This window comes from Sorex araneus, chromosome 3 (assembly GCF_027595985.1).
Source record: "Sorex araneus isolate mSorAra2 chromosome 3, mSorAra2.pri, whole genome shotgun sequence".
Lineage (NCBI taxonomy): Eukaryota > Metazoa > Chordata > Mammalia > Eulipotyphla > Soricidae > Sorex > Sorex araneus.
This window is the reverse complement of record NC_073304.1, coordinates 104,566,318-104,578,399: the sequence shown is the minus strand read 5'-3', so window position 1 is coordinate 104,578,399 and position 12,082 is coordinate 104,566,318. Positions and strand designations below refer to the sequence as shown.

General features: G+C 44.9%; 1 protein-coding gene across 18 annotated transcripts in view; it reads right to left on the bottom strand.

The window, feature by feature from the left end:
• Positions 1-12,082, bottom strand: part of CDC14B (cell division cycle 14B) — a 99,154-nt gene that overhangs the window by 59,898 nt on the left and 27,174 nt on the right. For 7 of the 18 annotated variants that reach the window (XM_055130409.1, XM_055130406.1, XM_055130407.1 and 4 more), the window contains 3 exons: positions 9,331-9,393; positions 8,789-8,864; positions 3,372-3,464 (listed from right to left, as the gene is read on the bottom strand). In XM_055130409.1, the coding sequence (XP_054986384.1) occupies positions 3,372-3,464; positions 8,789-8,864; positions 9,331-9,393 (232 nt within the window). Of the gene's footprint in view, positions 1-3,371; positions 3,465-8,788; positions 8,865-9,330; positions 9,422-10,715; positions 11,322-12,082 lie in introns of those variants that run through there. The other 11 variants (XM_055130413.1, XM_055130408.1, XM_055130417.1 and 8 more) reach the window with 4 other exon arrangements.

Below are 12,082 nucleotides of genomic sequence, written 5' to 3'. Positions count from 1 at the left end.
TGTGACTCAAAAAGCAAATAATAATAATAATAATAATAAGATTTTAAAAGTGTGTGGTGGGTTTGTTTTACAAAATTAGAGAATGTTTTTCTTTTAGAATAATCCTTAATTCCCGCCATGCCCACAGCCAAACTCTTCAGCTTCTAGGGAAGAAGCCACGGGTCCTGGCAACTTAAGAACCTACATCTTGACAGAGGCAAAGACATGACCAAGGGGACCCAGACTAATTGGCTCATCGCGCTGCCCAGTACCTTGTCCCATCAGGTGTAGCAGCGCCTCCCATGCAGATGTGATCCCTTTGATACTCAGGAACAGCAAGAAATTCCGGCTATTTTCATATCTCTGTAAAGCTGTCATGATTTACTCTAATCCCTGGGGCTCCTCTCTGTGGTAGTACAATGATTATCAAAATGTCAAAGGTAAATCAGCCACCTCTTTCCTTATTCTCTCTTTCTAGGGACCGTGTTTTATTTGGACAAGCTTTGGTTTTTCCTAGGGGGGTTTTCTACTAAGCACATTACCAAGAAAAATAGAAAAAGGTAAAAAAGGCCCCCCAAAGTCCCATCCCAAAAAAACTTTGGTAAATTTAAGGAATTAAATAAATTCTATCAATTTGTAACCTGTATTTCCTAAATTCAGTGATAAGCCTTTCTCATAAAACCCTTTGTAATCACACACACACACACAGCCCCTCCAAAAAATTCATCTTAATCATTCTTGCAAGTGATACAAGTTTACACACAGAAAATTATTACATTTTGAGGTACAATTTCAACAATATTATTAACTTTTGGTCTAAACTCCGGATTACCAAGCTATGTGCTAGAAAATACTTTTAAAAGCAGGGGACCAGAAGCTAGGTCACCAGGCTGAGTGCACGTTCCACATGCAGGAGTCGAGAAATCCCCACCATCACACGGCCTCTCAAGCAAGGAGACAAGAGCAGCCCTAAGCATCTCCAGATGTGACCCAAAAACTTAAAGTCAAATCAACAGACAGATGACAGAGCTGGCGATCTAGACAGAACAAGTAGGGTCTTATCTTGGAAGGTAGTGTTTACAGGAATGGTGGGGATGGGAGAAACACCCCCTCACTATTCTACAACACTGAACACATAGCCAGTGGCCTTCACACAATCACAGTCTCTTGAGGAGCCTCTGGCTTGTTGTTGAACAACTGTTACTTAGGTGTAAATATACCTAAGTATCATCTAGCTGCTAGATAAAATTTATTCTAGAAATACAAACAAATAGAATTTCATAACCATTTCACTACTGGATACAGTAAACCAAGCTTCCAGTGACCCTAATGGACTACACAGCTTTGAATGTGAATGATGAAACATTCCATGTTCCCACTGTGCTGCCAGTCCTGCTGTGAATACTGTGATGATGACAGAGAGGACCTCAGAGCAATAGTGCCTGCATTCAAACTGGAATCTGCTCTTGCCTTATGCGACATTAGATAGTTTCCTTAAAAAATCAATTACTCAAGGCTGAGAGTAGTGCCAGAATAGGGCACCAGCTTTGCATGTGGCTGACATGGATTCAATCCTGGTACCCTGCCAAGAGTGATCCCTGAGCACAGAGCAAACCAGGAATAAACCCCCAAAACTTTGATTTCACGACTTCACTAAATAGATCATGGGTTAATAAAAAGAGAGCTTTGTTACAGCATTACTTCCTAAGCATAACACGTAACAAAGTTTTCTTTAGAGTAACTATCAATTTTTCTTACAATAAACTTTTTAGAGCAATTTTTAGTTCATAGCAACTCTGAACAGAAGATATAGGTCTCCTATATGCCACTCGGCCCCTATGTGCAGGGCCTTCCCAAGTGGACCAATTTGGATGGGGTGGGATGAGGGGTCTAGGGAGCAGTGTAGAGCCATATCTGGTGGTTCTCAGGGCTTACTCCTGGCTCTGTGCTCAGGAGACAACAGGTGATGCCAGGGCTTTGAACCTGTGTTGACTACATGCAAGCAAAGTGCCTTAATCCCTGTGCTATTTCTCCAAACTCCAGTAGCCAATTTTTAAAAAGCAACACATTATTTTCTTTGGAAGGGGGACAGGGGACCAAGGGGATATTTTTAAAAAGGTTAAGTGTAGGATAACATTGGTTTGCCCTCTTCCCTGGCAGCAGGGAGCTTGAGTTTGTTGATTTCTCCCCCAACCTGTCAATTACCTTTACCTCCTGATCAGACTATGCTGACTTGTAAATATTGTTTTTCTTTTCTCCTTAAAGACCTTTGCATGGCTAGTGACTTCAGAGCAATTACATTTTGTATAGACACAGAAGACAGTTAAAAAGACAAGCCTGTGACTTGGGAGTTATTGACTCCAGATAATATACCTCCTCGACTTAAACCTCAGTTGCCCTTACTTCCTAGATCCCCAAAAGCAGGGTCCTAAGGAGGGACTGGATGGACCCAGGGCAAGCGGCAATCTGCCCTGGCATTGAAATGGGCCTGGCCAAAGTGACATAATGCTTAATTATATACGTTAAGAACTTGGTCATGGACAAATTCTGTCATGATCCAAAAAGTAATAACTATATTAGGCCCCTGCTGGGGTTAGGAATGATTAATCTGGCTGAGCACTGTAGTCTGAATTTGTGGTGAGTCATCCTACAAGCCTAACTGTGTCTATTACTGTGTCCATACAGAACGGCAAGTATAAGGAAGTAGAATTAAGATGTTAATTAAGGTCTAAGGGGAGGAGAAACACACCTTACCGCTGTTTTGGCCTTTTGCCCTCGTGGACTGCAGGGAAGGAAGCCTGGAAAAACATGTTGATTGTGCTTCTGGTGGGGGTGGAGGGAGGAGTGGTTAGGGAGGAGGTGGTGAAGGTAGTGGCTGAGGAAGGTAGAAGGACAGAGCTGAGACACAGAAGAGGTAGAGTTCAAGAGAGGCAGAGTGGGAGCTGTGGGCAGAGTGAGAGACAGCGAGCGAGAGTTGGAGAGAGCACTGTGGAGCGAGTTAGAAAGAGGGCTGGAGAGAGCTAAGAGAGAGTGGCGAGTTGGGGAGAGAGTTGTGGAGTGTTTGGGAGAGACAAAAATGGAATAAACGGCAACTAATCACCAACCAGTTTGGCCCTCGTTCCTCCTTCATCAGCCCAAGGCAACTGGCATCCCTGGTGGGGAAGCGGTTCAAGACCACCAAACATGAGCAGACACCCTTTAATGGGCGGTCACTCCTAATGTCACCCAACTAAAGGGTGTTTACACAGCCTGACAGGAGCTTACACAGTTTCAAAAGAGGGTTTGCACAGCCCATAATAAGAGTTTACACAGGTAAGTTTTAAAAGTTCAACATAAATTTAAAGTATCATTATTGTATGTACATTCACTAATGTTAGAAGTTAAATACTCACCATATAACATCCAATAAGAAAAGCAGCATTTGCTTGTTTTTTCTGATCAGAGCCAGTAAAATGAATTATTTTCTTCCTTATCATTGTAACAGTCTGCATAAAGATAAACCAATTTTTAGTAATTCTCTTGAATTTATCATTTCTAACACTCTTTAGTGAGGGACAACACTCAGCTGCGCTCAGGGCAATTCCTGGCTCTGTGCTCTGGTTCAATCCTCAGTACCATATATGGTCTCCCAAATTCCCCCCAGGAGTAAGCCCTGAGCACTTCAGGTTGTGGCCCCCAAACAAACAAACAAAACACAGATTTAAGATTTGGGGCCAGAAGACAGTACATAAGGCGCTTGCCTTGCACACAGCTGACCTGAATTGATCCCGGGAACCCCACCTAGTCACCAAGTGCTCAGGAGTAAGCCCTGAGCACTGCCAGATGTGGTCAAAAAGACAATAAATGAGGGAAAATTTATCCAGGTATTTACCTGCAGATGTCCATGTTGGAGGGAAAAAACATCCTATTTCCTTTAAACAATTGATATCTGGGGTTTTTCAAGCTGTATGTGAATCTAATTCTAATAAATTAGGGGCTTTGGGTTCTTGCAATTCCCTGAACTTCTGTTAGTACATGGCTGCTTTTGGGTTTTTTTTTTCCTTAAAGTAAACATACATTTTCTTCCCCTTTTTTTGTATGCCCCACCACTGTTATATTTAATAAGCATATGAATAATGTTCATCATCACAGAAATGTAATTTAGAACAAGATACCACCTCACACCTATGAATAAAAATCCATGAAAAGCAACAATAAGTACTGGAGAAGGGATGGAGAAAACATTATCCAGCAGTGTTGGTAGGAACAGCAGCTGGTAACGAGCAGAGAAGAAAAGCTCTGGAGTTTGTTCAAGAAGCGTCCGACAGCTGCCAGGCAGTCCAGCAACCCCACTTGTGGGTATTGATCTGAAGAATCTGAGCACAGTCCACCAGAGCTGATGCCGCCCAGGTGTGGATGGTGTTCTACGGACAACAGCTAAACGGTGGAAACATGAGGTACCACTGATTGTTTTTGTGTTTTTGTGTTTCAGGGCCACACCAGGAAGTGCTCAGGGGTTACTCCTAGCTCTGTGCTCAGGGATCACTCCTGGAGGGGCTCAGGGGACTATATGGGGTTGCAGATATTGAACTGGAATCAGCCACATGTACTATTGTTCTTGTCCCAAAAACAGATAATTGATAATTATAGTAGCACTGACATCTCATTGTTCATCGATTTGCTGGAGCGGGCACCAGTAACGTCTCCATTGTGAGACTTGTTGTTACTGTTTTTGGCGTGTCAAATACGCCACAGGTAGCTTGCCAGGCTCTGCCGTGCGGGCGGGATACACTTGGTAGCTTGCTGGGCTCTCCAAGAGGGACAGAGGAATCAAACCCAGGTCGGTCGTGTGCAAGGCAAACGCCCTACCCACTGTGCTATCGCTCCAGCTAGGTGATAACTATAGCACAATGGCTATACTCATCTATAAATATGGTGACACTCTGTAAGACTTGGGGGTGGGCCCCATGGAGAGGGGCCTCGCAGCTGTGTGGTCTGAATTGTGGTGCCTGGGACACACCAGTGACACTGGAGGAGAGGCTGTGCTCTGACGAGGGTGGAACCAGGGGCCTCTGGAGCACCAGAGACTCTCCCCAGCCCCCTAGCTTTACAGGAGTGCTCTGAAGCACAGCGCTACTATCTTCCACACCCACCACCACTGTCCATGGGTCTTTCATCCACACCTCCCCCACTTCCTCGAACTTCAATTCTGCATGTCAAGCACAACTGAAATTTTTTTCTTTTGCGGAGGGGGAGGTGGAAGGGTTGTGGGGTTGGAGGGGCATTTTTTTTTTTTTTTTTAGTTCTAGGGGCCATACCTGGCACTGCTCAGGGGTTCCTCCTGGTTCTGCACTCAAGGGGTTACTCCTGGCAGTGCTCGGGGGACCATATGGGATGCTGGAGATCCAACCTGGGTCACGTGTGAGTGAGCCAGGCAAGCGCCCTCCCCACTGTCCTACCCACTGCTCCAGCCCTGGGTTTGTTCTAACTGGACACTTTTCTTCCTCTCCTTTGTTTTTTATATCAAAAACAGATGAACTTTTTGCCACACACAGCAAAATGAAATGCACTATAGTTAGAAGGGAAAAAGGAAAGTTTTGGCTGCCTTCACTCAAGTGCAGAGAATAAAGATACAGGGCCTGAGTAACAGCACAGTGAGGAGGGCGCTGGCCTTGCACGCGCGTGACCCAAGTTTGAACCCTGACACCCCCATAGGCCCTCTAAAGCTACAAGAGTGACCCCTGAGCACACAGCCCCAAGCACGGTGGGTGTGGCCTGAAAACAAGAAGGGAGGAAGGGAGAGAGGGAGGATAGAGAGTAAGAGGGAGGGGGATATAAAATTAACACAATGAAAAGACAATCAGAATTGGCAACAGAACTAAGATAACCTATGGAGTAGGGAGTATTCAAAGGAAGGGGGGTGGAGGCAAGGGAAGGTGGCATAACTTTATTTTTTAGGGGTTAGAGAGATAGTACAGTGGGTAGGGCTCCTGCCTTGCAAATAGCAAAGAAGGGCTTGATCCCTGGCACCACATGTGGTCCCATGGGCAGAGTCAGTAGTAAGACTGAATATTGCCGAATGTGACCCAAAAACACAAATACGCTTTTTTAAAGTAAAAATAAGGGCCAGAGATAGTACAGCTGATAAGGTATTTGCCTTGCACAAGACCGACGACCGACCCATGTTCAATCCTTGGCACCACGAATGTTCCCCTGGACTTCCACCTGGAGGGATCCCTGAGCACTGCTGGGTATGGCTCAAAAACCAAGTTAAACAAAATTTAAAAATTAAAAGACAGGTTGGCATTTTTAAAAAATACAAAATTCCTGCGCCCAAATTCAGTATTTGCTACTTGAAGATTTACAGTAAATATGGAAGCAGCAGTTCAAACTTTTATTATATGTGACCAATCTGCATTGCACTGCACTGTACTGTCATCCCATTCATCGTTCATCGATCTGCTCAAATGGGAACCGTAACGTCTCCATTGCGAGACTTGTTGTTACTGTTTTTGGCATATTGAATACGCCACAGGTAGCTTGCCAGGCTCTGCCGTGCGGGCGGGATATTCTCTGTAGCTTGCTAGGCACTCCGAGAGGGACGGAGGAATCGAACTCGGGTCAGACGCATGCAAGGCAAATGCCCTAAGTTCTTCAAATAAATAAAAGGTTTCTATGTTCAAATAAACATAAATACACTTTCCCAACTCTGTGCTAAAACCTTGAGGATATGCTATTTGTCTGAACTTCCCTGTTCCTTTCATGGTATGAGGCATATTTCAATTATCGTGGGAGATTCAAGATAGATGAAAATGAGATGAGCCTATTTTCCTCATATGTTTGCTAACATTCCCTATCACAGTAAAGGAAAGAAGAACAATAAAGAAAATAAAGTTTCCCCATAAGTTTTTCATTCCTTATTTCAGAGCGACTTACTTTATTAATCTATCTGCACTTTGGTTTTTCAAGTACTAGAGCATCACCAAGTAAAAATTTTATGAAAAGGAGAGACCCAAATGTAATTTTCAATGAGAACTCCGGAAAAAAAAAAAAGGACATATATAGGCTCTATCTTTAAAGTTGGGGAGACAGAACAGCAGGTAGGGGACTGGCATTGTACAAGGCCCACCTGGGCTGGTCCCCAGCACCATGGATGGTCCCCCAAGTCCTGCTATAAGGAATACCTGAACGCAGAGTCAGGAGAAAGTCCTGAGCACCTCCAGGTGCAATCCTCTCCCAATGGTCAGGGGCCAGGGGATGGGAGGGAGAGGGAGAGGACAGTACAGGGTAAGACACTTGGTTCGCACCCTGGTGTAACGTCCAATACCACAGATGGATTCAGACCTTAACACCACCAGATAACTCCTGAGCAAAGTCAGATATACCCCGAGTACCACTGGTGTGGCAAGACAAAAGACAAAACTCATGTATACCCTAAATACCCATGTCTTAAAATATAAGACATTGTACTGAAATGTGAGAAGATATCACATACTATTACATCTGACAAGGAGCTAACATCCAAAATATAGAAAGCACTCACAAGCTTTTTATAAAGCTCAGCAACAAAATCATAAACTTCGGAGAGATGCTGAATAGCCACTTCCTCAGGTAGAGAGGCTTACTATTAGAGAAATATAAATCAAAATTAACATGAGGTATTACCTCAAGCTAGTGAAAATGACCAATTTTAAAAAGCTAGGAAACAACTGGTGTTGGGGGGATGCAGGAAAAAAGGAGCCCCATTCACTATCAGAACAAGATCATCTGTTTCAGCCACTGCAGAAAATAGTATGAAGGGATAGTTCAGCGGGCATGGGGCTTGTCTCGCATGCAGCTAACATGGGTTCAATCACTGGCACCATATATGGTCTCCCTCCCGCCCCCACAGTGATCCCAGAGTCCAGAGCCTGGAAGTAAGCGCTTTGCACCACCAGTTATGGCCAAAAAGCAAAACAAATAAAAAAAAGCAGTACAGAGACATCTTTAAAAATTTAAAATAGAACTTTCCTATGACTGAGCGATTCTGCTTCTTGGCATATGCCCCAAGAACACAAAATATTAATTCAAAAAGATGACATGCACACATACATCACTTAGATCATTATTTATAATGGTAAAGCTCTGGAAACAACCCAAATGCCCAATGACAAGTAAGGGTACTGATAAACTGAAGCATATATACATACATACATACATACATATAATGGAATAGTACTTCAGATATAAGTGAAGATGAAAACTTGCCTTTTACCACAACTTGGATGAGACTAGAGGTTGTTATGTAAAGTAAAAAAAAAAAGGCAGAGAGAAAAGACTAGAGTAGCATGATATCAATCATATGTGGTAAACAGAGAAACAAAGGCAGGCACAAAATAAGGAGCACAGCCCTGTACTCACTGAGAGTGCCATGGAAGCAAGGGGCCCAAGGCTGGCAACAATATATGACGGTGGTAATGGGAGTGCACTAACTTTGTACACCAAACTGCCTCTTGAAACAACGCTATTGTAAATCATGCTACTTTAAAGTTTTTAAAAATAAATTAAAACATTTTGTTTTGTTTTTGTTTTTCAGGGGCCACACCCAGTAACGCTTAGAGGTTACTCCTGGCTCTGTACTCCTGGAAATATGCAGATGACAGAGGAGAGGCTAGGGATAAGACCCAGGTCAGAGGCATGAAAGGCAAGTGCCCTCCTGTTCTCCTGTCACTCAGCCCTGACATTTTCTTTCTTAAAACATATACTTTCCTATATATTTTCCTTCCACTTCCCTTCTCAAGAAAAGGTTAACCATCACTGCAATCAAATACTAAGTAAAACAAGACTTTACCTTTAATTTCTTATTTATCTTGCAACAATATCTGTAAATCATTGCCAGATTAAGTGGTCCAAAATCTGCGTAGAAGCTTCAAGAATGAAAAACAAAATAACAAGGTCTATTCTAAGTGTTCTAATATAAATGGATTTTGGAACAACATCAAATTAAGACAGAAAGGCATACACCAAAATGTCAGTCACATACCAGGTACAGCTTTGCTAATTAAAGACATATTCTGGTAAACAGCATCTATTGGAAAGCATGACAAATCTATCCACAGAGAACATATGAAAATACCTTTGAGTACTTTAGTACACATATTTTCCACAGGTAAAAACATAACTGACTTAAATACAGTAGTTTGTATTTTGTTATACTACAAACTTTTATTTCACATGTAAACCATTAAGCTTAGGAAGGTTCTTTCATTTCCTGACCACCTCCCATCTTTTATTATCAAAGGCTTAAAAAAGAATTTTGCAACTATCTACTTACTTCTAATTTTCCAAGGTTAATAAAAAAGTTAGTAACAATCTTTCAAAGGCAATACTTACCTCTCATATTCAAGTTCATTATCTATGCTGAAATAATGTATATTTGATGAACTCTTTGGTCTGCTGTAGAGAATGGCAAAACAAAGGCGATCTGAAATGGAAAAATTGCAATGTTCCTTCCTTCAAGTTACTAAAAAACATTTCCTATAGAATGATATGCTCTTCAGCTGAAGTAAATTTTTTTCCGTGCATGTTCAGATGGTATGGATGCCAATGGGAAGTTTCAAAATGTTCTGGCTATTCTGGTGGGAAGCAATAAATTAGCAAAAATTTAAAGGAAACATATGCCTTTTAGTTTTACAAAATATGTGCTAAGTTGCACTTCACATAGCTATAAGATTGATTTCTAGAAAAAGAATGATCACAAACTAGTATCTCTGAGCTAAGAAACTTCAGCCAAGTATGGCAGTGCATTCATCTGATGTCTAGCTATTAACCGAAAAGGCCTTCTGTGTTCCCCAAAGCTTTCAAGCCACCAATGACTGTTGTCTAGTATCACTGTATCACTGTCATCCTATTGCTCATCGATTTGCTCAAACAGGCACCAGTAAGGCCTCCATTGTGAGACTTGTTACTATTTTTGGCATAACCAATAAGCCAAAGTAGCTTGCCAGGCTCTGCGGGGCGGGCGGGATACTCTCGCTAGCTTCTGGGGCTCTCCTAGAGGGGGAGGAATCGAACCCAGGTCTGCCGCATGCAAGACAAACGCCGTAACAGCGAAAAATAAATGCGGCAAACTTAACCGGTGAGGGCTAAAGTACAAACAACAAAATAAGCCAACATAAGATTACCAAACTGTTCTTAGGAATCGTCACTTGATTTAAAAAAAAAAATCAGAATCACAACTTCTGTAGTGCGTTTATGCACGTGAGTGCGTGTGGCGGGGGGCGGGGGGGGTTTGCGCACACGTGTGACTGCGTGTGGGGGTTTTGCATGCACACATGTGTACATGCATGTTTGTGCGTGTGCATGGGTTTTTTTTTTTAGCAGTCGGACAGGTGCCTGAGAGGAAGCGATGAGAGTTCTGTGTGAGCGGAGTCAGTCGCACGCAGCTGCCAGGCCGCTGTGCCTGCAGCAAAGGCGCTCCTCGCACCCACACTCGCTGTGCCCAGAGAGGTCGGCCAGCCCTCCCTGCGACACACCGGAGGGAGGGAGCAGCTAACGCAAAGAACAAGCACGGCCGCGCACAGCCGCGGCCTCTCTTGGACCCGCGTCTCTCCAAGAACCCGGGCGCTGCCAGCAGCCCTCTGGCTCCCCGCCGGCTCCCTGCCCCGGCCACTCACAGCCTCACGCTGGCCACAGCGACCCTTGACCCCCGCCCTCTGGCTGGATGCGGCCCGGCGGCGGGAGGCCCTGAGGGTCACTCGGACCGCCCCTGCACTCACCTTTGATCACTTCGGCCACCAGGGTGCCGGCACCCTTCCCACTCATGACTGGGAAGCATCTGGAAGGCCCGGGACAGGCGGCGGGGGGAGGAGGCGCCTGCCACACCCCGAGTTCGGGACTAGAACCTTAAAGGGCCGCGCCCGCGCCCGCGCCTGCGCCCCCGCGCCCCCGCCCCGGCTGCCAGCGCTGTGGCCGGCCTCCTAGCGGCTGGCTGGGGGGGAGGGGCGGGGCGCAGGAAGGGGGCGCGGGGAGGAAGGGGGAGAGAAAGGGCAATGCAGCAGGCGGGGGAGGGGTGGGGGCCACACCCAGCCCTGGGCCCACCTATTCCTGACCGTGACCTGCCCACACCCAGCTCGGGTCAGTCCCGGCCCGCCCACACCCAGTCCCCGGCCCCCAGCCGCCCGCCCGCCCGCAGCCCGCTGGCTCAGCTCCGCAGGGCGTGGCTGGGGGGGCGCAGGGGGGGGGCTGCTCGCCCGCTACAGAACACCCCTGGGAAAAGTGCCCGTGGAGAGTAAGTAATGGGTTCTTTTAGGGGCGCTGGGTCTCGCGGAAAGTCACGTGAAGGCTGGGGGGCCCGCGGGGAAGCACACCGCAGGGATTGGTAAATCGATGCGAAAGTTTTTAAAGATCTTCACGGCAATAGATAAAAATGGACAAAATGAGAAACACTGTAAATTAATCCCAAGAAAGTGTTTAACTTTATGTTACTAAAAAGAACTAAAGTGAAACTTTGTACTTTGAGTTACTATTTTCCCTTCAGACTGATAGAAGCCAAAGGACTTTGATAAGGTGCCCTGCTTGTGAGGTTGCAGGGAAACACACGCCATCGGGTCTACGGATGTAAACTGGACAACTTCAGTGAAACGAAGCCAAGGGCAAGTCAAAAGATCAAAACCTGAAAACTTGCAAAATGGCCTGATCAGCTGTTTAGTGTCACCATCTACATGTACATATGTAAGATGTGTATGTGCACGTGACTATATGAACCGTGAAGAGCAAATCTATGGAAAGATGCGCAAGAAAGTAACAGTGGGTACTTTTATAGGGGAAACTAGGTGTCTAGAAATAGAAAATGGCAAGAGATTTAGAATAACTTTTTTGAGCTCTCAAGATTTGTAACACATAGTACTTCTAACATTCCCTAAACACACTCCTTTCAGATAGGAAGCACCTTATGAAGTTCATCATCATCATCATCATCCCATTGGTCATGGAATTTCTCCAGCGGTCTCAGTAAGTAACGTCTCCATTCGTCCTAGCCCTGAGATTTTAGAAGCCTCTCTCTACTCGTCCTTCCCAACAATGCTGCACCGGAGACTCCCTCAGGGTCAGGAGCTAACTTATGAAGTTAGCTCAGTACAATGCA